The 26,922-nt window shown below is 40.3% G+C and overlaps 1 protein-coding gene across 4 annotated transcripts in view; it reads right to left on the bottom strand.

Annotated features, from left to right (window-relative positions):
- TRIO (trio Rho guanine nucleotide exchange factor) overlaps positions 1 to 26,922 on the bottom strand; it is a 394,215-nt gene that overhangs the window by 19,655 nt on the left and 347,638 nt on the right. For all 4 annotated transcript variants that reach the window (XR_016442705.1, XM_090049848.1, XM_090049849.1 and 1 more), the window contains 15 exons: positions 25,161 to 25,256; positions 21,943 to 22,091; positions 20,917 to 20,983; positions 19,032 to 19,135; positions 18,323 to 18,392; positions 16,096 to 16,185; positions 14,560 to 14,652; positions 13,877 to 13,927; positions 13,592 to 13,669; positions 12,867 to 13,058; positions 11,671 to 11,848; positions 9,136 to 9,920; positions 5,093 to 5,340; positions 3,687 to 3,825; positions 3,306 to 3,333 (listed from right to left, as the gene is read on the bottom strand). Coding sequence is in view for 3 of the 4 variants with exons in the window: in XM_090049848.1 (XP_089905974.1) it covers positions 3,306 to 3,333; positions 3,687 to 3,825; positions 5,093 to 5,340; positions 9,136 to 9,920; positions 11,671 to 11,848; positions 12,867 to 13,058; positions 13,592 to 13,669; positions 13,877 to 13,927; positions 14,560 to 14,652; positions 16,096 to 16,185; positions 18,323 to 18,392; positions 19,032 to 19,135; positions 20,917 to 20,983; positions 21,943 to 22,091; positions 25,161 to 25,256 (2,368 nt within the window). In the remaining variant the exon portion in view is untranslated. The remainder of the gene's footprint in view (positions 1 to 3,305; positions 3,334 to 3,686; positions 3,826 to 5,092; positions 5,341 to 9,135; positions 9,921 to 11,670; positions 11,849 to 12,866; positions 13,059 to 13,591; positions 13,670 to 13,876; positions 13,928 to 14,559; positions 14,653 to 16,095; positions 16,186 to 18,322; positions 18,393 to 19,031; positions 19,136 to 20,916; positions 20,984 to 21,942; positions 22,092 to 25,160; positions 25,257 to 26,922) is intronic.

Raw genomic sequence — 26,922 nt, 5'->3', positions numbered from 1 at the left:
TTACACAACTTCTCTCATTTTCCAAAATCAAGCACTGTATTAATTACAAATCTTATGTGGCAACCGTTCTACCTTTCCAACATTCAAGACTTCACCATTCAAGACTTGACAGAGTTCCACTCATTCCATTAGAGAGACCCATGGACTAAGCAAAGTAGGGGAAGCCAGTTGACTTCATTACATCTTAAGCAACAAAGGAAGAGCTCACAGAGAACCATATGCAATATCTAAGGCAAGTTTCCCCAGGTCAAAGCTAAAGTGAGTGATCTGAAAGTGTGTCAAGGAAGGAGGATTAAGTCCTTTAAGGAAGTTAACACAGAGGACTAAAAGAAAACAAGTTATTCAGTAACTGCTCAAGTTTTCTGTTCATTTGTAGGAAGAAACAAAGTGTTGACTTTTGTCTATAAACCCCAGAATGATTGAAATCCTGGCTCTACCCCTCCCTCTTCTCCCTGACCTGGTTCAACCCTTGCATTTGAGGAACTGGAGGGCACGATCCCTGGATCTCAACATAGTTTCAGTTTCTAGGGTCAGAAGGGACCTGAGTAGATCATCTAGTCCGACCCCCCGCCACGGCAGGGAACAATACTGGGGTCAAACAACCCCAGCAAGATGTTCATCTAACCTCCTCTTAAAAACCCCCAGGGTAGGAGCCAGGACCACCTCTCTTGGAAGTTGGTTCCAGATCCTAGCCGCCCTGACTGTGAAGTAGTGCCTCCTGATATCTAACCTAAACCTTCCCTCTCTGCCAGCTTGTGACCGTTATTCCTGGTCACTCCTGGCAGTGCACGGGGGAACAGTGATTCCTCCAATGCCTGCTGGTCCCCTCTGACTAGTTTATAACAGGCCATTAAATCCCCCCTCAGCCTTCTCTTTTGGAGGCTGAACAGGTTCAGGTCCCGTAGCCTCTCCTCAAAACACCTGCCCTGCTGTCCCCTGATCATGCGAGTGGCCCTCCTCTGGACCCTCTCCATGTTGTCCACATCCCTCTTGAAGTGCGGCGCCCAGAACTGGACGCAGTACTCCAGTTGCGGCCTGACCAGTGCCGCATACAGGGGGAGGATCATCTCTTTGGACCTGCTTGAGATGCAACTGTGGATGCATGACAAGGTACAGTTGGCCTTCCTGACTGCATCCCCACACTGCCGGCCCATGTTCATCTTGGAGTCAATTATAACTCCAAGATCCTTTTCCGCCTCTGTGCTGACAAGAGGGGAGTTCCCCAGCCTGTAGGTATGGTGCCGGTTGTTCCTCCCCAGGTGCATCACCTTGCACTTGTCAGTGTTGAATCCCATCCTATTCACATCCGCCCACCCTTGTAGCCTGTCTAGGTCTGATTGAAGCCTGATGCTACCTTCTAGTGTACCCACATCCCCCCACATCTTAGTGTCATCTGCAAATTTGAACAGGGTGCTTTTTACCCCCTTGTCCAAATCACTGATGAAGATGTTGAACAGTGCGGGCCCGAGGACCGAGCCCTGCGGAACCCCACTGCCCACTTCCTTCCAGGTTGGGAAGGACCCATCCACTACCACCCTCTGGGTGCGGCCCTCCAGCCAGCTGGCAACCCAATTGACTGTGTGGGCGTCAACCCCACAGTCCCCCAGTTTCTTGATGAGAACAGGGTGAGAGACAGTGTCGAATGCCTTCCGGAAATCCAGGAAGACTATGTCCACTGCCACCCCTGCATCTAATGATCTGGTAACCTGATCATAGAAGGCCACCAGGTTGGTCTGACAGGACCTGCCACTGATGAACCCGTGTTGGTTGCCCCTAAGCATGCAGTCCCCAGCTGGCCCCTCATGGATGTGTGCCAACATAATTTTCTCAAACAGCTTTCCCAGGATCGAGGTAAGACTGACTGGCCTATAGTTTCCTGGGTCCTCCTTCCTCCCCTTCTTGAAGATTGGAACCACGTTGGCCCTCTTCCAGTCCTCTGGGACCACATCAGAGCACCACGAGTACTCATAGAGCTGTGCCAGGGGTCCTGCAATGACCTCAGCCAATTCCTTAAGGACTCTAGGGTGGAGATCGTCCAGGCTGGCTGACTTGAACACGTCCAGCCCCTCCAGAAGCCCCTTAACTAGTTCCACGCTAACCTTTGGCCCAGGTGTGCCTCCCCATGAAGGGATGAAAACGTGGATATCCTGGAGGAGAGTTCTCAGCTTGAAATATTGGTCCCCAAACTCACCCACCAAGCCTGGCCTTCACTAACCTTCAGTGTTGAATGCATCACTTGCACCTTTTTTTTTTTTTTTAAACTTACCTCTTCCCTATGCATAGACTTTAGAGCAGGGGTGTTAATTATATGACCCATGGACTGGATCCGGCTCACAGAGCCACACCACTCAGCCCTGATGCTGCCCCTGAATTTGATCAGACCCACACAGCACATGATACATGCCTATGACACAGGGCTGGTCCATGGGCTGGATCCAACCAATGGGTCCCCCTCCCATTCCCTCTTGCTCCTGATTCTCTAACTCTAGCAGATCTGATTCAGTGGCTGTGACAGCTGGTCTGGGACTCATGATGTGTGCAGTACAGCTCCTGGAGTGGCTGAAATGGACGTTGCATGAGAGTCAGCCCAGCCAGGGTGGAAGCCACACTGCACATAGAATCTGCCTCAGCAGCTTCACAACTGCACTGCATGCAGTGCCTGTTCCAGCCAGCCCATGACCAGCTGCAGCGACCACATGCAGCATAGGTCCCAAACTGCCTGGAACTGCAAGATCAGGTATACTTGCAGGGTGAAGGAGTAGAGGGTTTGTGGGCCTGATCCAGCCTGCAGATTGGCTCATGCCTTAGAGACATGGAAGAGCACATTTCGGCCCATGTTGGCTGGGATGTTTTAGTCAGGGTTGATCCTGTCTTGAGCAGAGGGTTGGACTAGATGATCTTGTAAGGTCCCATCCAGCCCTACTTTCCTATGATTCTGTAACTGAAATAAGTGTCATGCAGTGACATACCTATGTTAAACTTCTGATTAAATGTTGGGTGCATGCTTAAAGCAAAAGGTGCATTACTTAATTCTAAAAAAAAAAAAAAAAATATGACAGTACATTTCTTAGAGAGTCTTTCTTCTAAAATATTCTTAACACTTAGCATTAGTCAATTACTGATGCATCTTGCATCAAGCAAACTGCTATTCTCACAGACAACAAACAATGTTCTTTCCAATATTCAAGGTACATCAGATGAGGATTCTAAGTCCTATCACACAATTCATTGGGAAAGTATATTTCCCTCAAACTATCATTACCATAGAATTTTAATTACTCAATTAAATTACTCAAGCAACTTACCATCATAAATGTAGTTGGGGTTGAGAAGCTGAAAGGGAGAAATTCCAAGAATTAAGCAAAATTATTTCCAAGAAATAAGCAAAATTATATGCAAATCTAAAAAGTACTTAGTGATGGGTGACAATTAATCATGCCTACAAAGGCCCCAGGAGCAGATAAACTCAGCATTTTTGCACTCTCCCTAGTAAGCATTACAGACCCAAGCTAGACAATTACTTATGCCTGCTTTAAATTTTGACAAAAGTCACACACACAAAAGCTAAATTCCTCCCTATCTAACCATATTTAAAATTAGAAAGATTACACCAAAGATTAAATTGACCAATGCAAACTTGCTCCAGGGGCCATTTTTGTGAAATAACAATCCCCTGGAATAATTACCTTCACGGAAACCTTGTTGGCAAGTCCTTCTCGGGATTTACGATAACCATTTTCTAGTTTGCCTTCCCTTTTACCATCTTTATCTTTTTTCTCAGATTTCTTCCTTAAACGGAGTGTTGTATGCCAAGATGTTGACTTCCTGAAAGGGCATTGTGCTCTTTAATTAGTTTGGATTAAAAATGCTTTTAATGGAACATACAAATGTTGAAAATTATCTAACAGAAAAAAAAAGAGTTCCAGGTCTAGTACCATCAATTTCAAGTATTTCTAACAAGAGTTCTTGATGACCTCCATTCTATGAGCATCAATTCTGATATCTACATATCACTCCTAGTGAATTTAAAGGAAAGGTGGTAACTTCAGAATATATGTTTTACCTACAGTTTTAACGAAAGGCAAAGAGATGAAGGAAGAAGATTTATTCCTCTCTTAAAAACGCTAGGCATTTCATAAAGGTGCGGGAATTGTCATATAAAAAACAGGCTTGTTATACCAATTTCAAATACTGGCCAATATAACTACCTCAGCTAAAATATGAAAACTCCATAGATTATTTAATACTATAGCATGAGAAGAAATATCTTTTTGACCAAACACCACTTTCCATAGCATGGGCAAATGAACAAATTATACAAAGTAAAGGAAACAGAAGAAAGGGTAAGACTTATCAAGTACGAATTGCTCCACTTGAACAAAATGTTTGTGTTTCTGCTCCTATGCCACAGTAAGCAGAAGCTGAACAGCAGCTTCTGCAATTTCAATCAAAGACAAGCTACTTTGATTTAGCTTCAGTTTAGAAGAGCAGACACACAGAACAGTTACTGCAGAACAGCTGTTTATCACAGGATACACCCTCTTCCTTTCCACCTTTTCAACTCTATCATTTGTCTATCGTTCCACCTTCTGCCTGCTTTGTATTTTATATCATAGGTACTGTAACCCCATGTAATCCCATCCTAGTGTAGATTACGCTTCTGAAATACCTAGCGTTCATTAAATAATTCAATGTAATTTCTTATTTTTATTTCCATTCATGTTCTCTTGATTCTTATTCTTCTATACTCCAAGATTAGCAAGTAACATAATTAGCCTCCCCTGAAACATATGGAACAATTTCAGGGGACCTAAAAGAATGGCTGAAACAAAGACACTATATTACTGCTTTTTTATTACATACTTCTATTACAGCAAATTTCCAATTCATTAATAAATTGAATGGATGCCAAAACAAAACAGCCTCCAAGAATTCTTCAGTCTTGATGTTCATTTCCTCCTGGAAGATCAAACCAATACTTGCTTTAAAAAGTTCAGTGTTTTATTGAACTGGAAATGTCCCCAGCCCTGTAAAATACAGTAATATGAAATGCATGCCCAATCCTGTCTTCTAATGGACTCCAGACACTCACTTGATTGTTCCATCCGGGTTATCAATGATGACTGCACTAGTATGCCCCAGGACATAGCCGGGAATCCAGCCCTCGGCTGCAGGACACTGCTCAGTGGCGGCTCTGAACACCAAAAACATGTTCTGTTGGTTGCTGGCTAGAATCTGCACGACCTCTCCTTGGTAGACATTTATCTCATCCTCCTTCACTGCCGTGTAATCGTGCGCTACCAGCATGGTGGAGATATTGCTACTGCTGCTACTTTCACTCTGTGGGTATCAATTGGGCAAGAAGAAAGCAAGGAAGGGGAACAAAAACAAAAAGTATGACGTTTAGAATTCAGTGCAGTGGCACTTTGGCCAAGAGTGAGATAATCCATATGATTACACCATGTGTAATCAAATAAATCTATAAAAGTGTTTTCTTTTTGAATTTGCCATGTTTCTCTATATGTGCCTAAACATGTAGTTTGTCTATTGTTCCCAAAAGCTGGTACAGAAATGCTTCCATTTATCATTCTCTGGATGTCAGTTTTATTCAAGTTTTGCTATATGCAGTTATTTTTATCTCTCTACACCTCCACTTCTTCCCTATAAAAGCAAGCTACAGCACAGAGGATTATCCTTTATGAGGACTTGCAGAACTCAAATGGGAAAAAGAGATCAAGTTTTAAGGCTAGGGCTTTAAAGTAATAAAAGCTGAGAAATTCAGTAAACAAACACTCTTCACCTAGCTCCACCTGCTAGCCTGATCTAGCACACTATACATAAAATCAGACAAAAAGGCAAATTAATGGACTTCTGCGAGCATCTCCCCAAAATCCATAAGGTTGGCCATCAGTTTAACTGGCATGCTTACAGATGTACAAAATAAGGGAGTACATACTGTTTAGTTTTAAAATACATCTCCTGGGCAATTTTTTTTAAAAGACATCTCCTTATACCATTTAATATGGAAGTCCCATTGTCATCATTAAACACAATTCTTATGATTGTACTCTATTAAAAGTTTATATTGAATATGGAGTCGGTATTCTTGAATTTTTGCTTGAAATAAGCATCAGCAACAACTGCTGCTGTAACTGACCAAGAACATGTGATATAAATCATATCTCTCATAAATTTAAGTTTACTGGGGAAAGGGCAGGTGGGGGATTGTCTTAACAGTTCCACCTGAAAATAATAAAAGTTGTCAAGCTATTTCTTCTTATGACTAGTTAGCACTTGCTTTGGAAATTCCATGAATGTTGACACACTACTTATTTGTCAAACTAACATGAACTGAGACATATTCTGGTCTCACTAGGAACCTCTAGGCAGTACTAGGACAGTTGCTTATGCTACTGATTAAGTGCTGCACTACTTTTTACTTCTATTTGCCTGATAAAGTAAACAGCAGCAATGGAGGAGACAACAAGGTTTTATTCTGAGTTGCATATGCTCAGTGAGGTGGCTTTCAAATTGCTGGTTATACATTTCTTGTGAAAGTGCTCAAAAGGATGAGAACCTAGGCTTGACTGTTTCCAGGCTGGGTTTATAGGGAAACTGATAGGGAAAATTTTCCTTTTAACTGATAAAAATTGGGCAAATTTCAACTGAGTATCCAAGAAACTAATATGGAACTCTGCAAAACTTTTTTTGCAGCACTCCCTGAAATGCTATCTATATTGGATAAAAATAACTATTCACAAAGAATGCATATATATGCACCCCTTGCTGGAAAAGACTAAAGGGGAGAGCAGGGTAACAAAACTATTCTGTGAGAAAACAACACAGACCGCTTTAATATAATTTATGCCATTTCTCAAAAATGAATTGGTATTTATACAACCTCATATCTAATCTTGCTTCACCAAAAACCAAGCCTCCTTCTAAACTCTACCATTCTTAGATAAGGATAAACTCACAAGCTGACCTTATTTCATTAACAAGGTTGAACAGATCAATCTGAAAACCAATGGTTGGATTTCAGTTGTCAACTTGGCTGTGGCAACTTTTGCCTACTAATTCTGTTGAATATATTTTTCTTACAACAGGAAGATAATCTCCTCCTCTTTCCTCTTGAGAGAAAAGAGTCACTCTTGTAGAGTAACTAGTCTTCTGTTGTATATTTTGCTAGATAATGCTGCTCCCGAATATGGGATTATAGAAAAGGGAGTCAATATAAAAAAGTTAAACTAAAAATGGATTCCTTGTACTCAAGAATCCAATTAACTGGAGTCTCCTTCTGTTTTTAAAAAGATGTTGCTCACATCATTTGTAAATTCCAGGGTAAAGAGATTCATTAAAGGGATTTTCCAGATTTGTGCCTCCTTTTGTTAGTTATGAAATACACCCATATGCATGTGTATGCTTGTTCTTATGCACATGGTTTAACTGTACCTGTGTGTGCAGATGTGTACATACACATAAATCAAATTTAAATAGACTTAAACCTTCAGAACTTATTTCTTCCAACTACTTGGTTGCACAATGAAGTCCAAGTTTTTAACTGACATCACTATCTTTGTAAAAAAAATGTAAAAGATGTTAAGCACAAGAATATGACCCACCTCTATGATCAAGCTCAGAGAGAAGATTAATTGGGAGGAAGAAGGCTTATAATTTGGGTACTGTCAGCTATAGTGGGAAGATAACAGAAATGATGGCATCTTTTTCAAGTTTGCAACAAAGCTATTCCATTAAAAAATAAAGGAATTTTAATTAACTTATTTGACTTGACAGAAACCCCACCCCACCATTGAAGTGCATATAAAAGTACCATTATGTTATCTTTATTTATAACCTATTCATTATTTGCAAAGGTATCCATTTACCTTGGATACCGTATTAACATAACATTCCACTAAAGAAACGAATGCAAGACAAAAACAAAGAAAATTAAAATTTGACAGGAGACCAGAACCAAGGGGGCGGCAGGGGGAGTACATGCAAAGCACAATTTTTTTTCTCTTCTGAGGCTATTACAAGGATAAGAAAGAACTAAAGAGAGTCTAGAGAGCTCTATGTTATTCTAACCAGAAGAACATGCGTTAACAGAAGTATTGCAGGTTAGGTGATCTGCCATTGTGTAGGAGTTGCAAGGTACTAAAAAAGTAACAGTGAGAGAAAGCCCAAGCACTAGTAAAAGGCTCTGTGACACGCCTACCACACTCATGGACAGTGGCATTTCTTTTCTGTGCCCTAAACTTGCTCATGCCTGTGACTGCTGTGTCTCATTTCCTGTTCGGTGATCAATACAGAAGATGTGGATTCTTTTAACCCTGCTCCCGCCTCATTCCTCCAACAAAAAAGTGTTGACTTGGATGCTGAATCTCCAGATACCCTAACACAGTTCCTTTTACATGGAGGGGAGGGGGCAGAAGAGTGGAATCAATATCTCCACAGACTACTGTTTTGGGGGTGATAGCCACAGCTTTAATTTGTGTTGGTTTTTGTTTGGAGTTGGTAGCTTCATAGTTGGTAGTTCCAGATATTGAATTTAAAAAAGGATGAGTCAAAAAGATGTCACAAGTCAATTAAGGCTGAAAGGAGAGAAAAAAATCAAGCAGCACAGGAGTGCAAAATGGATGTCTCACTGAAGTTAGAACTATTAGGAAAAAAGGTGGAGTTGGATGCGTGTGGAGGAAAAACCCCAATACAAGCTGCCAATTGAAAGGTTTAGAAATGCTGGCAGAGGTACATAAACAGGCTCCATGGCTGCCACATTCAGTATGTTAATGATCTGCCTTCAGATTAGAAAGACAAAAAAACAAAAAGCAAGGAAAGCAAGTTAGTAGTAATCAGCCTAGTGATTTATGTTTTCAGCAGAGGTGGAATTTTCAACTACTGTTAGAAATTTGGTGTCTGTATACATATGTCACAGGTCTATGTTTTATGTATACACACCCAGACAGAATGTGCCTTCTAATTGCTTATGTACAAAGATATTGGAACAGTTGATTATCTCAGAGCAGTGCAGCACTGGAGAGCCGGAAGTTAGTACGGAGAGTGATGGTAACGTACAGAAGGGGAGCATGGGAAGGTTTTAGAAGAGGTCGCAGGACAGAAGTGCTCCGCTCTTACCCCATTACTTTGGGTGGAGTGAATTGACTGCTCGCTGGTCGAGGAGCATGTGCTCATGCGGTCTGTGTCCTTGCTGTGTGAAGAGTGGTGGTGGACCGGCCGCTGGAGGGAGTCACTGTCCCCAGGGAAAGTGAAGGAGCCAGGGCGGCTGGCAGGGGAAGCTGGGATGGAGCTCCAAAAGGAGCCCTTCTGCAGGGGGCTGCTGGGTGGAAAAGTTTCCTTGCCAAAAGGAGAAGGAAAATTCGTTGAAAGAGGAGAATTCAGTGGCGAGATGGCTCCTGGCCTCGACTTCCCAAGTGCTAGGGATCCTATGCTGCTCCTTGAGCGATTGTCCTCCATGCTCCCACGCAATTCTTTCTGGGCTCCATCAGCTGAGCCAGAAACACTTCCAGCTGTCTTCCGGGGACTCTCAATAACCTTCATCTTGGGAATCTGCTCAGTTTCTCTCCGAGGACCATCCAGCTCTGTACTGAGAGGATGCCTGTCTGCCTGGCTGAGGCCAGTCTCTAAGGAGGTGCTGTGGAGTGGCAAAGAGGGACTGGGAATGGACATACCTGACATCTTGTCTGCCTCTGCTTGGGCTGAGGCTGCAGAGGAGACCAGGATTGGGGAATGGTGTCTGACAGGCTGGGGGATCCGGGACGGCCTGCTACGGCTGGAACTGGTAATTCCGCTACAGCTGCTGGGACCACTGCTGTTGCTGCTACCACTTCCACCACCGCTGCCACCACCAGCACCGCTGCCACTACTGTGGTTCCTCTGATACTCAATGGGTGATGTCAAGGCTGCAATTAAAACCGAGAAAAGAGACAAAGGGAAGTCAAGATAGATGCATTCAATGGCAAAGCTGAGAGTTTATCAAGAAGGTAACATTCTTTTTCACACCATTTCTCCTGAAGTAACTGCAACGTGCTGTATGACAGCTATATGAAGGAAGGCTGATTATGTTACAAGCCCATTACCAAGGATATATCGTTTCCCCTCTGGTTACAGGGTGCAGTCAATGGCCAACTTGGAAATACCAGTACAGCTGCTTCCTAGTACTGTGCTCCAGCCATTAGAAGCCATTCCAACCAACAGTGGTTTGTTTTCTTTTTGGTAAAAAAAACTATTTACTGTTAAAAAAAATCCTGCACACAGTGAGAGGAATTCAAAATCAGGAACAGGGTGCAAATCAGTGAACAGATCAGATAAATGGCAAGTTCTAGCACTTCCTGATTTGCTCCCCTTGATAGTAAACATTATTGTATTAAAACATATAATAAAAACAAAGATTTAATTCACCTGACATAAGTTACCTTTGGGTATTCAACCTTTACATAGGTTTTCCACATGCAAGACTTAATTGGTTTAAGATGGATACCCTATTGCCCTACAACAGAGGAAAGTAGCAACCTAATTATTTCTAGAAGTGCACTGATACATAGGTCTGATATTAGATTGGCATTGAAATAAAGAGAATGGATGATATTGGAAAATGGCCTGATGTAGCCCATAATATGTCCAATAAATGGCCCGTGCAAGCGTGCAGCTGCAGCGCAGCATGTAGGCAGCCAGGAGTACAGCACAACAACTTGGAGAGCTGTGTGCAGCTGGTAAGTTGTTGTGGTGGAAGGGGAGGGGAGAGATCAATGCCCCCTGCAGTAAGAGAGGAAGTGGGGATGGGGCGGAGTGTGGGATGAAACCATGGCTCCTCTGGGGGGCAAGGGGAGGGGGTGCGGCTTGGGCTGCTGTGTGCACCCTGGGAGGGCATGGGGGAGGGGAGGGAGGGTGTGCTCCCTGGCTCTGCGCAGGGCAGGTTGCAGCTGTGGACTGAGGTCAGGGCTGTGCCCGGCTCTTCGTGGTGGAGGTGGAGTTGGGCCGGGCTGAGCTTGGAGTGGGCAGTGTCGGGGCTGGGGGTGGGCAGGGGGAGCTGCAGCCACCCCAAATTTTGCTATAGCCCCCCCCATAGCCTCCCTCTCAGTGCTGCCATGGCCCACCCCAAGTGCAGCCAGGCCCAACATCCCCCACACCAGGAAGAGCCTGGCGCAGTCCCAGCTTGCAGCTGCAGCCCATCCTGTCCCGTCCCATGCAGATGTGGGGGCACATGCCCTGCTATGCCCTCCACGTGCAGTGATAGGACCCGCCTCTCCCCTCCCCCCAGATGAACTGCAGCTCTGTCCCGTGTCCTGGTTGGGAGCAACTACCCCAGCCCCATTTCATTCCCTCACCACAGGGGGTGTTGATATGTTCCCCCCACTTCCATTTTCCTCCTCTTTCACCACAACATACTGGATGCAGCTGTATTGGAAATTGGATCAGTATTGGCCAATACGCCTTCTTAAAATTCAGTTATTGGTATCAGCCCCAAAAATCTCTATCGGTGCACCCCTAATTATTTCTATAAAGCAATTATGACGCATTATGTTTTTCTTTTAATATAAGATTTTTTATGGAATAGTTTATTCATTACATCAAATGAAATATGTAAGAACAAGTAGTTGGGGTTACCTAATAAATGTTTTGCGGCAGGAAGAGAAATGTAAAAGGATTTACCATTTAAAAAATTGCGCTGGTTTTCCAGAATTTGGTTAATTTCATGGATCCATAATTGGCGGACTCCTGGACTAGCAGAATGCAAAACAAACGTCTCTGTGACATCACCTGTTCTTGATGTTAGTGCAAATTTACATGGATCATTGTCCACATTTTCCTCCAGGGAAAGGCAACTCACCTTAAATGAAAGAGAATTTACTGCATCCATTGAATTAGAAGAAGCTTCCACCAAGAAGCCCCAACCAGTAGCTCTGAAACAGTCAAGTCTTTACCATATTAAATTACAATCATCTTAACATTATTCAAAGATGTTTGTTAAAAAGTATTAAAATCCTAAAGATTAAGAATGAATGCACATCTTTTGGTACTTAAGATCTCACTTAGTCACTAACAGCATCTTATTCTATTGCATCCTCTTTCAGAAGCTACAACTAAGAGCTATTGGCTATTGCACTTCAATTAAACTGACCTATGCTGGTCAACACAGTTAAAAGATGCCTTTTATTTGAATATTAAATCAATTTCATACTTCAATCTTTAGTCTACATGGAAAGACTTCTACTGTACTGCCAAACAAATGGAAGATGCACTGTGGCATACAGATTTTGCTTGAACCACTTGCAGGTACAATTTTTCCTATTACTTAGAAGTCCCCGTCAGATTTCTTCTTGGAATTAAACAAGACTCTTGGACCTATACCTCACAATACTGTCTCAGGGAAAGCTTGGCATGCTAAGTTACCGTGTGAGAGATTAATTTGTGGAAGTGATGTAATGTGACATAACCTGAAGTTAGGTTTCCAGTAGTGTTGATAGTCATTAAAATTTGACATCAGCTGAGTTTTGCTGAAATTGTTGTCTTGGGAAACAGGAGTTACTGCCTTCAAGTTTAAGATTTACACATGCTAGGCTAAGTGCCGTGTACTGCTATTATCTGTAATGAGATATGGGTATGATGTTGAGAGTTACTGAGTACAAAGATAAAGAGGTATTTTACGTGGAAGACATCAGAGTCTTGACAAAGACTCTTTTGTTGTCAAAGCTCAGCACAGAACTGTTTGGAAGGGGTATCAGCGCAGAGCTGAAGATCTTCTATTCTTTTAAGGGTTATTGCTAAGGACATGGAATGTCATCACCAGAAAAGGGTTACCTTGGTCCCCACTGCACAACCCTACAAAGCTCACACACAACAGTTACCTTGATACTATTTTTAAACAAGAATCCCGGCATGGAGAAACCTTTCTTTTTATCTAGTGGCTCACTAAATATGACAATCTGCTCAAACAGGAAGACACGTCTTTCTTTGCAGCGTGGCAGAAGTCCCGTGTCCTGGTCTGTGACCAAGAAAGTGTCTTGCAGCAGGAGCTTACCCTGGGCTACAATTTTACCCTAAAAACAGAAGCAACAAATTCAATTAGTTCATTAATTTTTTTTCTAACTAGATTTACCGAGGAAAGGAAAAGTAAAGCTCATTGCAAAGATTTTTTTTCTTTTTCTTTAAAAGAGTTCAGAATAGTTTTAAATTTATTGACAGAGCTATTACTGATATATCAGATGCATGTAATCAAAACACTTTCAACTCACTGGTACAAAATTAGCCTAAACTTATGCAAAAAAGTCAGTCAAAATGATGATGATATAAATGAAACATTTATGAAACATTGATCTGTTTCAGCTGTCCATATCACACCTGAAAAAAAATCAAATCAGTGAGAAACAGGTCTATCATGTTTCCTAAAAAGCAGGTGGCAACCAGTTGGCTTGCTTTTGAGAAGGACTGAGATTGAAGTTTTTTCACTCAAATGGGAATGTAAAAGTGGTAGGAGAAAAAAGAAACTGTCCCCTCACCCCTGCACAAATTGCTTTGGGCAACATATGATTATCAGACATGTGTCATGGTTAAAAACCAAGAAACAACTTACATCAAATCCTTGCAGGCGACCAACGTTCATCATGTCATTGCATCGCTTTGGTACTATGCACATGACCTCTACAGCTCTCTGTTACAGGAAAGGAGAGATTTAAAACTAAGCTTTCCAGTGGAAGAATGTGCGTCAGAATATGGGATTCACAATGTAGTTAGCAAGTTTAAAAGGCAAAAGCAAAAAAGGAAGAAGAGTAACTCTGTGCAAACAGACTTCAGCAGAAGTAGTGAGTAGTACACACTAATTAGTACTCAAGGTAATAGAAGAAAAATGCCCAAATACCTCTAGTTCTGTTGTATCAAGATTTGCTTTTTTGGAGTATTTGAGGAAGTCCTGTAAGGGAAAAGATTAAGTTAGCTCGAGTCCATACTACTGATGAACAGAGAGAACCCTGAACAAGATTGAACAGGATCCCATTTGTATGAAAGAAAATATAGTCAAGGAAATTATTTTAAGAAAAACCATGAAAAAATTGGTTGACATAACTAAGATATTCTCAGTGCCAGTTTTATGCCTTCATGTGATTCAAGAACATTTTGTCACTAATCAGGCTCCTTGCTAGAAGGGTCACAGTTAACTTTTGTCAAGTAAACGGGGGTGCTAAAATAATAAAATTACACGCTTGTGTCAGAGGAACCATGAAATTCAATATATTTAAACCGTTTCCTACACACAGGATCATATTTTGCTCTGGGTCACACCCTTGAAAATGGTCAGTATCTCTGCCCCAGCGACTTCAGTTAAATTGCGCTTACACTGGCTTAAATCCAGATTGGTATTTTGCTTCAGGATGTTTGCTATGATTCAAAGATGTAAACACTAGTTAGAAAATTAATCACATTAGAGAGAAACCCGTACAACTTTTACATTTTGTGTTAATAAAAAAAAGAAACAAAAAGCTATTTTTGGCTATTAAGATTGTCTTAGGGCTGGTTACCCTGAAAATAAAATAAAAATCACTTTACCTTTAGTAAGAGCTGGTATTTCATAATTCTCTGTACTGGCTTTATTAGCAAGTCTGTGAGCTGAAGTCGGTGGCCCAGGCGCTGCTTTAAGTCCTAAGGAGAAAAACAGAAGAACTTCAGCTTTCATGTCTTCTTGATTCATTTGGAAATAAATACAGCAGTGTGTTTTACTGTCATGACAGTCGAGCAGAAACAAGAGCTGACTCTAGTCTTCAGTTAAACAAGGAATTGCCCAGCACCACACTCCCTGCTCCTCACTTTCTTGCCACTTCCTTATGGCTCTTTCTTCACTTGATTGTTCAAGCATTCCAAATTCTGTCTTTCCAAACCTTTACCAGTAACTGCTGACTTGATCTTTTATATTTTTCAGGTTTGCAGGGTCCACTGCAGGAGCATGATGGCAATGCTGTGGGAGGGCAAGCAAGGGCTGCTGGCAGGGCAGACCAATGCTTTTTTACATCAACAAGGGCAGGAGAGAAGAATCATGCGACTTAGCAGGGAGGGCCACAAAAGGAAAAGAAGGGAATGGCGTTTCAAAATGGATCTAAGATCTCTGATGTGCTGTGCAGTTGCTTCACTTGCTGTTTCAACTCAGTGGTTGGCAGCCCTCAAGCTGACCAGTGATCTTTAATCAGCTACTCCCTGGCTGGGTTAAAATTTCACTCTCTCAAGAGCCATATCTCCCATCCACAGAGTCCATGTAACCCCTACTTTACTGAAGATGGAGCAACAGATTATCTTGTTTTTTTATTTTTAAATAAAATATGTAAAAATGATTTTGGTGACTTTGTCTGAGCGAGTACAGAATTTGTGTCGCATACAGGCTTTATGCCTAAATAAGGAACACATAAAAGATTAACTTTATAATTCAAAGTATTTACTTCAGTTTATTTAAATGGCTGTCAACTTTTCTGCCTCATTTAAATCTGCTTGAGCCGTTTTGCAGAGCTGGCTGAAGTTCTGAATATAAACTACTGGGAGGATAACTTTATGTGACAAAAACTTAGCTTTAAGTTTTGACTTAACCTTTTATGTTATGTCCGTAGCATCTAAGTTTCTGTGGATCCTCATGTCCTCCAGAGCAAAACCAAATTTCTCTATCTGTATTCGTAATATAGTTAAGTAGTCTCCAACCGACATCAATTTACCAGTGAAAAATATCAAGCAAGTCATAGGCTGCAAGCTCTCCCTGTCAACCTCAGTTTTAACTTTTTGGAGACTCAAAGTGGCTCAGAGGCACTCCATGAGCCATATTCTGCCTATGAGGGCACCTGAGGCTGTCCTCAAGGGGTGAGGACCAACATCGTAGCCCATCTCTTGCTCTGCATTACTATTTACTACAGAACAGAAGTGCTCTTGACAACCTTAAATCCATACCTCAAAAGCTCAGCGCTGCAGGCTATCTATAAATCTCTCAGAAAAAACAAACATCATCTCTCAGTTTGGATTAATGCCATCTACCTTTGTTAGTGTTTAGGAACTGCATTCAAACTCTTTCCTGAAAAATTACACTCACTTACCCACTCAGGGACTTACCTCAAAAAATGTATCAATGTATTCTGAAACAATGTGCTCGGACCTTGGTTTGTTTTGGCAGTAAACTATGTACATGTGCAACCTTCTTTCCTACAAAAAACCCCCCCATGAACAAAGACACAATAATATATAACAGTCAGAAATAAGTGATACACAGAATGGGAGTACAATAAAAAAGCAATAAAACATTGAAATATATCCTTGCTTTATGAAACCGGACACAGTTTTACTGAATCGAGAACAAAGAAGCAACTATACTTCAAATCCAGCACAAGAAATTGGATAGAACAGACACAAGGAAGAAACTAAATAGACAAGTCTACAAAGAATTTCAAGGACCTATATAATAGGAGTTAAAATATACATATACATATATTTTAAACTAGGTACCCAGAGATGGGTATAATTTGCAGGAAGTACAGATGTGAAAACATGATAAGTATTTAATGTTGATGTTGTGCTAATTTTCATGGAATAAAATAAGCCAACAATGAAAAGCCCATACTGTGTTCCCAAGTCCCTGCAACATAAAAAATTTAAACATGTTTTTGAGTACAAAAAACACAGCAAGTTTAGTTCTGCAGGAAAATCGCCAGTAAACCGTTTTTAAACACCACAGAAGCAAGCACCAGAATAGCTAAGACACTTGAAATCTAAAGAATTAAGAAAAGTTCTTTAAAATTAATGATCCTTCCAGGTGTATAGTCCAAGTTGCCCATTTAATATCTCAGACAACTTGGATACAAAACGAGTTTTGTATCTGGTACAAGAGTTGTGTGTAACACGACACTGGGACATAAACAAGATCATGGGAACAACACAAACAATATTGGGCTTGAACAATATTTTGCAATCACAAGTTGTTGTTTTCTTTAAAACAAAATTAGCATGAAGCATTACTTCTCTTAGTTACCATTAATGGGTTCTGAATATTACAATATCTAAATGCATACAGTTATTGCCTTTTTTTTTTTGGTAAAAAGTCGGGGGGGGGGACGAATGAACAATTTCACTACCAAAGAAAATTTGTTAGATGCTTCATTGCTTTCGATTTCAAATTAGACTGAATACAAAACCAGAAAACACTGCAGGATAATTTTGCATTGACATTAGGGAGAGAGCTAAGCTCCCCTAGTTGGTTAATTGCACAATTAATTTAGGCCAATTACAAGTGCAAACAAACAATCTTGCTTTAAAAAGCTCCAACCAGGTATAAAGTTAGAGCTGGAAAATGTGTAAGCATTTTTATACCTATGTAATCCAGTTCTAATTTGCATGTGTAATCTATGCCCCTGTGCCTTGGAGATGTCAGCTGTGTGGGAGCACTATGCACTGCCACAGCCGGGAATCCTGCAGCTAACAGGACTCCCAGCCATGGCACTGTCCCATAGGCTGCTGCAACTGGAAGTCTTCTCAGCCAATTGGAGCTCTCAGTTGTGGGAAAGGTTATGCTCCCAGTTATTCACCCACAACTGGGAACCACATCACATGACAAGGCTTCCAGCCCTGGGGACACCCTAAGCAGTTTCCCTGCAGTGGGGACCCTTAGGGCATTCTTGTGGCTGGAAACCCAGATCAGGCTCCCCCTGCACTGGGAATAAGGTGTGGCTGGATCTGATGACACTGTCGGGGGGGCACATGCACCCCCCTGCACCCCCTACCAGTTGGCTGTGCCTCCTGCTGTGCACATGTGGCATAGTATGAAGTGCAATTGTGTTTCTGCTTACTACTCTAGAAAATTTTATTTTACTGATTTCTTATATAGTATAAGAAAACAGAGTATGGAGGAAAAGACAAACAAGCGCTTGCAGACTCTTACAAAAGATCTGATGCCTTGAGCAAGATTAAGAGCACAGAACAGGGCATGCTGCGAGAACCAATGAGAGAAGGCAGGAAAAAGACGACTTCAGAAACTGAGGTGGAGGATATTGGATTTCAAGGTGACCCAGGCAACAATGGGAAGATAACAAAAACAGACCTGGAAGGGATAGGCGAAGATGTGACAAGTTGGAAGGAGACTGCATATAAGAAAAGGAGATAGAAGGTTGTGGTTGAGGTAGCTGTAAGGCCCTCAAGGTTGAGAGACCAGAGAGACAGAGACCTGAGAAGACCGTCTTTACACATGTTGCTCCACAAAAGGATCCTTGATATATTAAAAAAATAAATAAAGTTTGTAGCATTTCCAGGTGATATAAATGTTCTTGTCCAAGATCTTAGTGCTACTTACATGCTTAACAAACAGGGATCCCAGTTTTTCTGGATCTTCGAGGCACTTCTCCAATTCTCCTAAAAAGAAGCTAAGATAAACAGAAAAAAGACATTTTATACCCTATTTTATGGTACTGTCAACCGCCCAACATTTTTGGCCTTGAATACTTTGCATCTGTTTTAACTTGCTGTGATCTTGAGTAGTCTGTAGCTTATCTGCAACATAAGCCTACATAAAGAATGTACTAAACTATTTCAAACACATTAATTTTAAATACAGCTCTTCACCAGTGGAATAGTTTCATTGAACTTGATTGAAATTTCCCTTTTGGTTATTCCAAATCCCTTGTGTGTTCTTTTAACCTTATTAGACAGTGACATTCAAGAATAAAATCTTTTGAGTAAGCACATCTCTTTGATACAGAGCCCAAGTATCATCTAAACACCAGGGAAGGCCTGCACATATTCATGCATAAGCTACAGATCATAAATCAAGTATGTAATATATTTTTCAAGCCTCTATACAAATGCTTGTAGAAAGAGTCCTACTAAAAATAAAATTTCAAATTACAAACTAGGATAACTGCTCTTTGTTGCTTTTAGTACTTATTCATGTGACCTTAAATTAAAAGCTATTTAATTTGGTTCCTTAGTTGGTAATGTTTAGAATTCGTAAGTTATTTTCAGCAAGTACTGCATACAACGCTTAAGTTTAAAAACATACATACTCTCTGTGCCAGTCATAAATCTGGTGAATGTTGCCAAATACAATTTTGTCTTTCCCCTTCATATCATCGGGAACACCATCTTCCTTCATAAGTGCCATGTAACCCTGCAACCATCCAGAAGAATTCACTGTGAAAAATCCTGACTTAAGAGAAGTGGCGTTTTTAAGGAGCATAAGAATCTGTTCACTGCATTCTGAAATTTAAGTCACTAAACCAGTAATATTTACAAATACAAGAGACAATTTAATCACTAATACAAATTAATTTAACTAACAATAAGAGTTTTGTTTGAATTAAACCTGTTTAATTTTTCAGCTACTTAATTTATGGCATGATATTTAAGCTTGGTTCAATGCATCTTTGTGATGATAAAAATCAGAGTGGCTGGTTTTACATTTCCTTGTACTCAAATTCAGTGCAATCAAAAATGTTCATATTTGGCCTGTTAAGCCTTCAAGTTCACAGAACAAATATTATGATCTAAATATATGTCATAAGATCCTTAGAAAAGTATTAATAAAAAATAAAATTCTCTCTCAGGGATACCTAACCCCATAATTTTGTAAAAATGCTAGAGAAGTCTGACTTTTCTCACTATTCATCACCATAATTTTTTTACAAGCACTTTGTACAGGAGAAATGAAAATAATAGAAAAATAAGTGGTTATCTACATAGCCAACAGTTCAAATTTCTTCACAAGTTATCTTACAAGTGCTGGAAATCCAAAGTAAAGAGAGAAAAACCTAGAACCATGATGGCCAAACTGAAGCCCTTCCTACTTCTCTCGGCCCTGCTGGCTCAGGCACTGGGCTCCCCGTGGGAAAAAGCTGGAGCGGCTCAATGCTCGCTCAGCACCTCCCCCCACCCCACTGGTTGCTCAGTACCCCTACCCCGCTTTCTCACCAGGTTGTTCAGCAGCAGCCCCCCACCTTTCTGGCTCTTGAACTTCAGTGGAGGACCAGATGTGGCCCCCAGGGTAAGTAACTCTAGTCACCCCTGACCCAGAATGTAAAAACATTTTTTCCCTGTACCATTTCTCATTTAAGAATAAAACAAAAGGAAATTTTGACAACTAAAGGGGAAAAACTAGTATTAAAAATATAGCACGTTACTGCTGATATAGGTTACACACAGGGTAATATTTAGATCTCACAAGTAAATTAATTTGCAAGCCTTTGTGTAACTATTTGCTTAGTGTATTTGAGGCCTGCATTGTCTGACATTTATTCAGCATAATGGGATGAGCCTCATATGAGAAATGACCTTTGATCTACCTGTTAATCAAGACTTCTAAGAAAATATCTAGATTTAGCCTTCTAAAACATACTCAAGCTAAAGTAACTCTTCCAAAAGGTAGCACAGGTAAGGTACCTATTTACTTTAGAATGGGCTAAGTTAATGGAATCTGGAGCCTTGATATAGGCATTTTGTTTGCAATACTAGTGACACCTACAGGCTTTTCCAGCTCTTCACGAAAGCAGATTAATGCTTTGGGATGCCCAGCACTTAAGAAGATATGAGTTTCCTTAGAAGGCAGCATACAAAAATGCAGGAAGAGATGGATCTTTCTCAAAGTGGCTTACAATTAAAGGGATGATGCCATGAATGCAAGCCTATCCACATGGCTACTCACTTGAACTGTCCCACTGAGGTCATGTGAAAGATGGTACACATGTGCTATCCATTGCAAAGGGCAATGAAAAAAAGACTCTAAAAAATGGAAAAGGATTTGATACATTTTTCTAGTCTATTTTTAAAAAGTTGCAGAAAAATCCATCCATGCAGCAGACTTCAGAAGTCTATAGTTTTCTCTTCAATTCTGTCTTTATACACCTGAATTGTGGGATTTTTTTAAAGCCACTTCAGAAGACTGAACATACATACCTCAACTACACAGCCCAGATCTCGTACATAATCTCGTTCTGTTTCCACTAATTCCTGTAAGACATAGCTACAAAACAGAAGAAAGAAGTGAATGCATGTTCAAGGAGGCAGACTCATTAAAAATTAAAGATTCTTAAAAGGATTCTCAGATAGACAATACTTTACAAGCTTGTGGTTATGTACAACCAGGCTTTAAATACATGTCGTGTTGGACTTGGGCCTGACTGTCCTGGCCAGGATCAATACAAGAATGGCTCAGTCATTACATACATTGCACTTCTAAGCTGTATTGCTACCCCTGCACCAATAGATGGCCATTGAGAGCACACAACCTGGCCAGCTTGTCCTGGTAACCTGCAATAATTTAAGATACATACAGCTGTGTCCCAGGGAAAAAAACATTAGCTCTGTTCATCCTCCATAGTGCAGACAGTTTAAATGGGAGCTTGGAAGCTTCACTGCCTTTGGTTTTTGAGCATTCTTATTTCTGTTTAACAAACCATAGCTGCAATAGTCAGATACTCTGTTTGAGTCATAATAATTCAGTCGCGTTTTAAACGTTCTAATATGCAATTCCCTGAAAACAAACCATAATAGTAATTAATAAAACAAACTGAATAATTTTCATGGAACGCAAGATTAGTCTTCAAAACTAGGAATACTTCTGTACCTATTCTACTAGCATCTGAGTTTACCATACAGAAGAAAAGCATCCTGGAAAAAATAATGTGCTTTCTGAGAAACTTTTAAAAAACCCCCCATAAAACCCAGAATCCTTCTCCACAAGGCCTGAGGCTGATATGTTTTCACAGGACTTATCTGTTACGCATAGGAAGGTTCTTTGAACAACAGCTGAACCAAACTGAAACAGACATCTGATCTCAAAAGTGCAAAAAGGCAATGGAAAATTGGAACTATTTCTGCTTTTGGTTCAATACAGAACACTTTCAAATGGTGCAGGGGCTCCAGAAATACTAGCTTATTAACAGCAGATGGGAAAAATATATATTTATTGGCCAATCTTACTGTCGCCGTTTTAAAGAACTGGATTTCCTTTCTTCCATCTCATCTATAGGTGATGAGGAGGAGAGGAGGGAGTTATCTGATGGGTTAAATGATGGACTGCTGCTGTCACCTTGGTCTACCAACAAGGAACTTGGACGATCCTCCAGTGCCTAAGGATGCATTCGTAAAAGGTTAGCAAATGTTGCATTTTGATCTTTAATTTATAACATATGGCTTTAAATACAGTTCTCTACAGAAAATACACATTAACAGCAAATAACGCAGAAACCCTACCCAAACCTGTTTGTTTAAGTTACCTTGGGCAATCAAGAAGACAACAACCATTTAAGGGTTGCCATTAACAAATTAACATTTACTGTACTGTACGGTTAGCACAATTGTTTCTGTTTCTAAATCCTTTAAAAAACAAAATAAAACATAGTAACTGTTGCCAAACACTGAAATTGTTAATGGAGACCACTAGAAGAAAATTAGGGCAATTAAAATCCCTTGTATTACACATAAATATTAAAAAGGGGACTTTTAAAAATACTTTTCTTCTTTAAGAAATGAAGAAATACAATTTTCCTTTTAGTTTTTCTTTATGCTCAAGAAGCTCTTCTGAGCAGACTGCATTTTAATTCATATTTTTATAGCTTCAAGCACAGTGCATTTGAATGCAGATTACAGCCTCAAAACCAGGGCAATAACACATTCTTAACAGACTGTCCAACTGGGAAGACTGGTAACGTAAAAAAGGGACGGATTTATGAAATCAGAGATAAGAGCAGGTAAACCAAACAAAGGGATTTTTAGTCATATATTCTTGAAATGGTTTTTGACTGCTTTTGCCAGTGACTGTATCTTGGAGAGTAGATCAGTTAAAGACTAAACAAATGCCTTTCACTTCAACTCAGACAGAAGGTAACAATTCTGTGGCACCCAAAACAACCAGCACAGGTGTTCCTAGTATATATTTTAGGAAAAAAGGTATTTTCTTCCAAACATCAACCTCCTTGGCTTTCACTTTATTTAACCAAAGGGCTACATGAACCTCAAGTCCAATTGCAAAAGAAACTGCATTTATAGATACCTTGCCAACCTTCCCCCAGACATGCATTAAATTCAATAACTGACCCTGGTAGCTCTTAAAATTTAATTTTCAAAACCGGAGGCAAAACTTATCTGTTGAACATGGGTGTAGCAACATTGCCTCTAGAAGCCAAGGGAGCAACACAGCTTACCTAGGAGGCTAACTGAATCAGAAGTGCTAGCATTTTCATTTTGGATAGGGACAGAAGTTACACATAAACTGGTTTAAGTCATCAAAAACTGGTTTAAACCTGTAACAGAACAGAAGCTCAATGCACATAAACCAGTTCAAAATGGTTGAAACTGGTTTGAGATAAGCCTGGTTAAACCAAGCAAAGGGATGCAACTCATCCTGCTGGTATGTTAAATCTAGGAACTGAAGTCCCCACTTTTTTGTGGGGAAGAAGGGGAAGAAATGGGGGATAGGGTAGATGACAGGGGAGAAGGCAGGTCTGAGAGACAGCATGCAGAGAAAAATTGTGAAAGGCTTTTATTTGCTCAGTTCAACTGTAATCCATTATGGTCAGACCTGGTTGTAATTATCCATCATCATTTCCCAAACATGACAAGATACAGCTGGGCTACACCCTTCTAAATCAGATGTACCACTGAAGCCTTCAAACAATCAATAAAATCCGAACAAGGATTTGACCTCCTGGAGAGACTGCCCATAAATAAGCTGATATTTATTGACTAATGATATGAAATGAGGACATCACTGCTTGAGATTATATGAAGCAATTTGCTAAAAAGACAGTGGTACTGGGCTGCATCAGGGAAAAATTATGAATCACTGCCAGTTTTATTTTACTAAAGCCCGCCATGGGTTTTTACGTGGTTACATTTTGAAAACTGTTTGCTCCTCTTTCCTGTGTAATTAAGTAAAAAATGAACCCAAAGAGGCCAATAGAAGAAGTTACTACATAGAAAGATTCAGGACTGTTCTGAGCTAGGGCAAAATGTATAAAGGAAATATATTCTTGTTTTCTGCAGCTAGTTCAAAAAAATAAAAAAAAAGGAGCAAAGGGTTGGAAAAAGCACATGCAAACTCTAAAAATCAGATGCAATAAAAGCAGCCTGCTGTAAACCAAGCCCTACATAGTTAATCCTGACAAATGAATGAGCTGTTACTAAATGCTAAAGATAATCTCCAACCAGAAACCAAGGGTGGGGTGGGGGTTGTACCCAAATTTAGGTATTTTTGTTATTGGACAGGGGTGAGGGAGGGGGGTCTCCCAAGTATCTTGGCATCTAACCCCCTTGTGAGTATATATCTGCATCTTTATGTACTTTCATTCAAAAAAAAAAAAAAAAAAATCAGGCCCTAAATTCTCCTTTTGGAATCACTTTACCCAAGTGAACAAGCCAGTGCAAAAAAAAAAAAAAATGCCAAGAGAGCACTAATCTTTTAAAAAAAAAGGGAAGGATTCTCTCTCTTGCCACAATGCCTACAAAACATTACCAGCTGACAGCAGCTTGACAGCCAGGGGGTAGGGACTTCTGCTCGGGTTATTTGCTTCCTTTATGGTTAAATCTGTGCAACATACACCAGTTATACTTTGACAAAACTTTATAAAAGTTTCTGGGTACACAGAGTGTAATGCAATTCTACAGCATAATGCACCATGGACACATGATCCTAAACTTATCCCATACTAACAAATCATCTTCTCTCTCTACGTGTATATATGGCTCCCCACAGGTTTGGTGGTGGGGGAGCAGTGGCAGCATTAATGGCTACTCCTTTGCCAAATTTCTGGACCTGTAGGGAGGCCCTGTGGGATGGATAATGTGACTTTGCATGCTGGCTTGTGGGGTGCATGGTAGGATTGGGATAGTATGTGGCCACATCAGAGCATGGTGCTGGGCCACCAAACAGGATGGCACCTGTGGACGAAAACTAGGCAGAAACCAGTCCAGAAACATACCACTTTCCATTCATTTGGCAAGGTTGAGCACCACTACATACATCATTTGCACAAAATTGCACACATGCCACTTGTCATATATGAAGCTGTGAGACTACTTTTTGAAACATGTTCTAAGTGTTCTAGCTCATGGATAATGTATCAGAGTTTTCATTGAGCAGTGCTTCAAGGCACCGTGGCTTAGCTTCTGTTTTATGCTCATCTGCTACTCAGTCTCACCATTTTACTTTTGACGAGTTCCTCAATTGCGCTGACTAGTTCTGCAGCACTTGGTGTCTCAGAGCTGGTGGGCCGTACCAACAATCGAGAAGATGTCTACGCCATGCCACAAAAAAGAAAAAAAGAAAAAAAAAAAAAAAGATGAAAGGACAGCCTTAAAGTTAGTTCGTAATGTGTGAATTTCAAGAATCTTTTTCAAATGTTTCTTAGATAAACCTACCCAGGCAAAACTTTTCCTGCATTAATTTGAAAATAAACTCCCTTCTCTCTAGTAAAAGGCTACAATTTGAAATTTTAAAATAATCCTCTATAGAAACAAATAATGAAAGCTGCCCATGCTTCTTTTAAATCAATTTAGTGCCCCAAGATGCAACTTCCTAGTTCCTCACAGCAGATGACAGATCTAGGAGATATTCTTAGGAGCTCTTAGGAGCTCCTTTAACATCTGCAAGGACAGCAATGCAAATTATAGCAACTAACCAGCTCTATATCTAATGGATACATTTTTTCTAATACTGAAATATGTTAAAGAACTGCAATAATAATTCCAATACAGATATTGTGAAATAAGACAGAGACCTTCTTGGAGAAAAAGGGAAGGGAGAGGAGGAAGTCAAGAATATCTACATTTCTAAAAAGAGCTGGAGAAGAGTACCCAAATTGGAAGGGGGAAATCAAGCTCACCATTCTTTGTGCCATCCATTTTTCCCAATGATATGTGCAGAGTATAGAAGATCTCTGGCCTCACAAGCTACAAGATGCCAGTTTATAGCTACAACTGAGGGTAAAACGCATTCACAGCAAAGGATTCTGGGAAAGGGCCATTCTATTAAGCTTCAGTAATTAGCAAACCCACTGCTGGTTTGCATATTACACGTATCATTAAATAACTGGAAGATGAAAAGGGATATAATATGAACCTTACTTCATATTAAGGACTAAACAGATGCACATCATGCAAACAGACTCAATAATTCTGCAAATGGTCCAAACACAGCTGACAAAGAAATGACATTTACAGTGAAATCCAAAATAGAAATCGGGTTGCACAAGCTATCCCATAATGTAATAAAGACAATATACAGATCTGGGTTTGGGGTTTTTTTGCTTTATCAAGATAGGAATGTGGGGTAGGGTGAGCAGAGAAATGTATGTAAAACTTTAAATGGACAGGTAGGGAAACTGAGCCAAAGCAGAGACAGAACACAAGTCAACATAATGCTGCAGTCAAAGTTTACAAAAAGACAAAAAAAGAAAAGAGAAAACAAAAACCAAACAATTAGTTTCACAATCATAACAACTGTCTTGAAACATCAATAGTGTTTAGCCAAAAAAATGCAAAAAAACCTCATAAGCTTCTATTATATGTAGATAAATGACACGTGCGAACAGAAGAATACATATTGTGCAGACGAGAGCTAATGAAGAATATGATTCTGTTATTTAGTGATATTAGACAAGTCAATATGGCCAGTATCCGGCACTTGCATACACACCCTAAATTGAGCAAGCCCAGAGTTAACGGATCTGTGATGTGGTCAAATATTACTATCCCAATTCCCTAATGTAGCTGAACAGTTTTACAAAACATATGCTCAACCATAGGTTTGTCCAGAATAAAAGCCAGTATTTTCATATTTTGGCTATCCAAATGCTATATGAAAGTAGGCAAAATTTAAACTGAAATAAACCTTGGCAGTCAAATCTACACTTGAGTGGAAGCAACTTTAGGTTCCAACATTGTTTATGAACAATAGGTACC

Source organism: Crocodylus siamensis, chromosome 5 (genome assembly GCF_052110815.1).
Source record: "Crocodylus siamensis isolate JL-2025a chromosome 5, ASM5211081v1, whole genome shotgun sequence".
In the NCBI taxonomy this organism is placed as follows: Eukaryota; Metazoa; Chordata; order Crocodylia; family Crocodylidae; genus Crocodylus; species Crocodylus siamensis.
The sequence above is the reverse complement of the archived record's forward strand: the minus strand, read 5'-3'. Positions and strand labels throughout refer to the sequence as shown.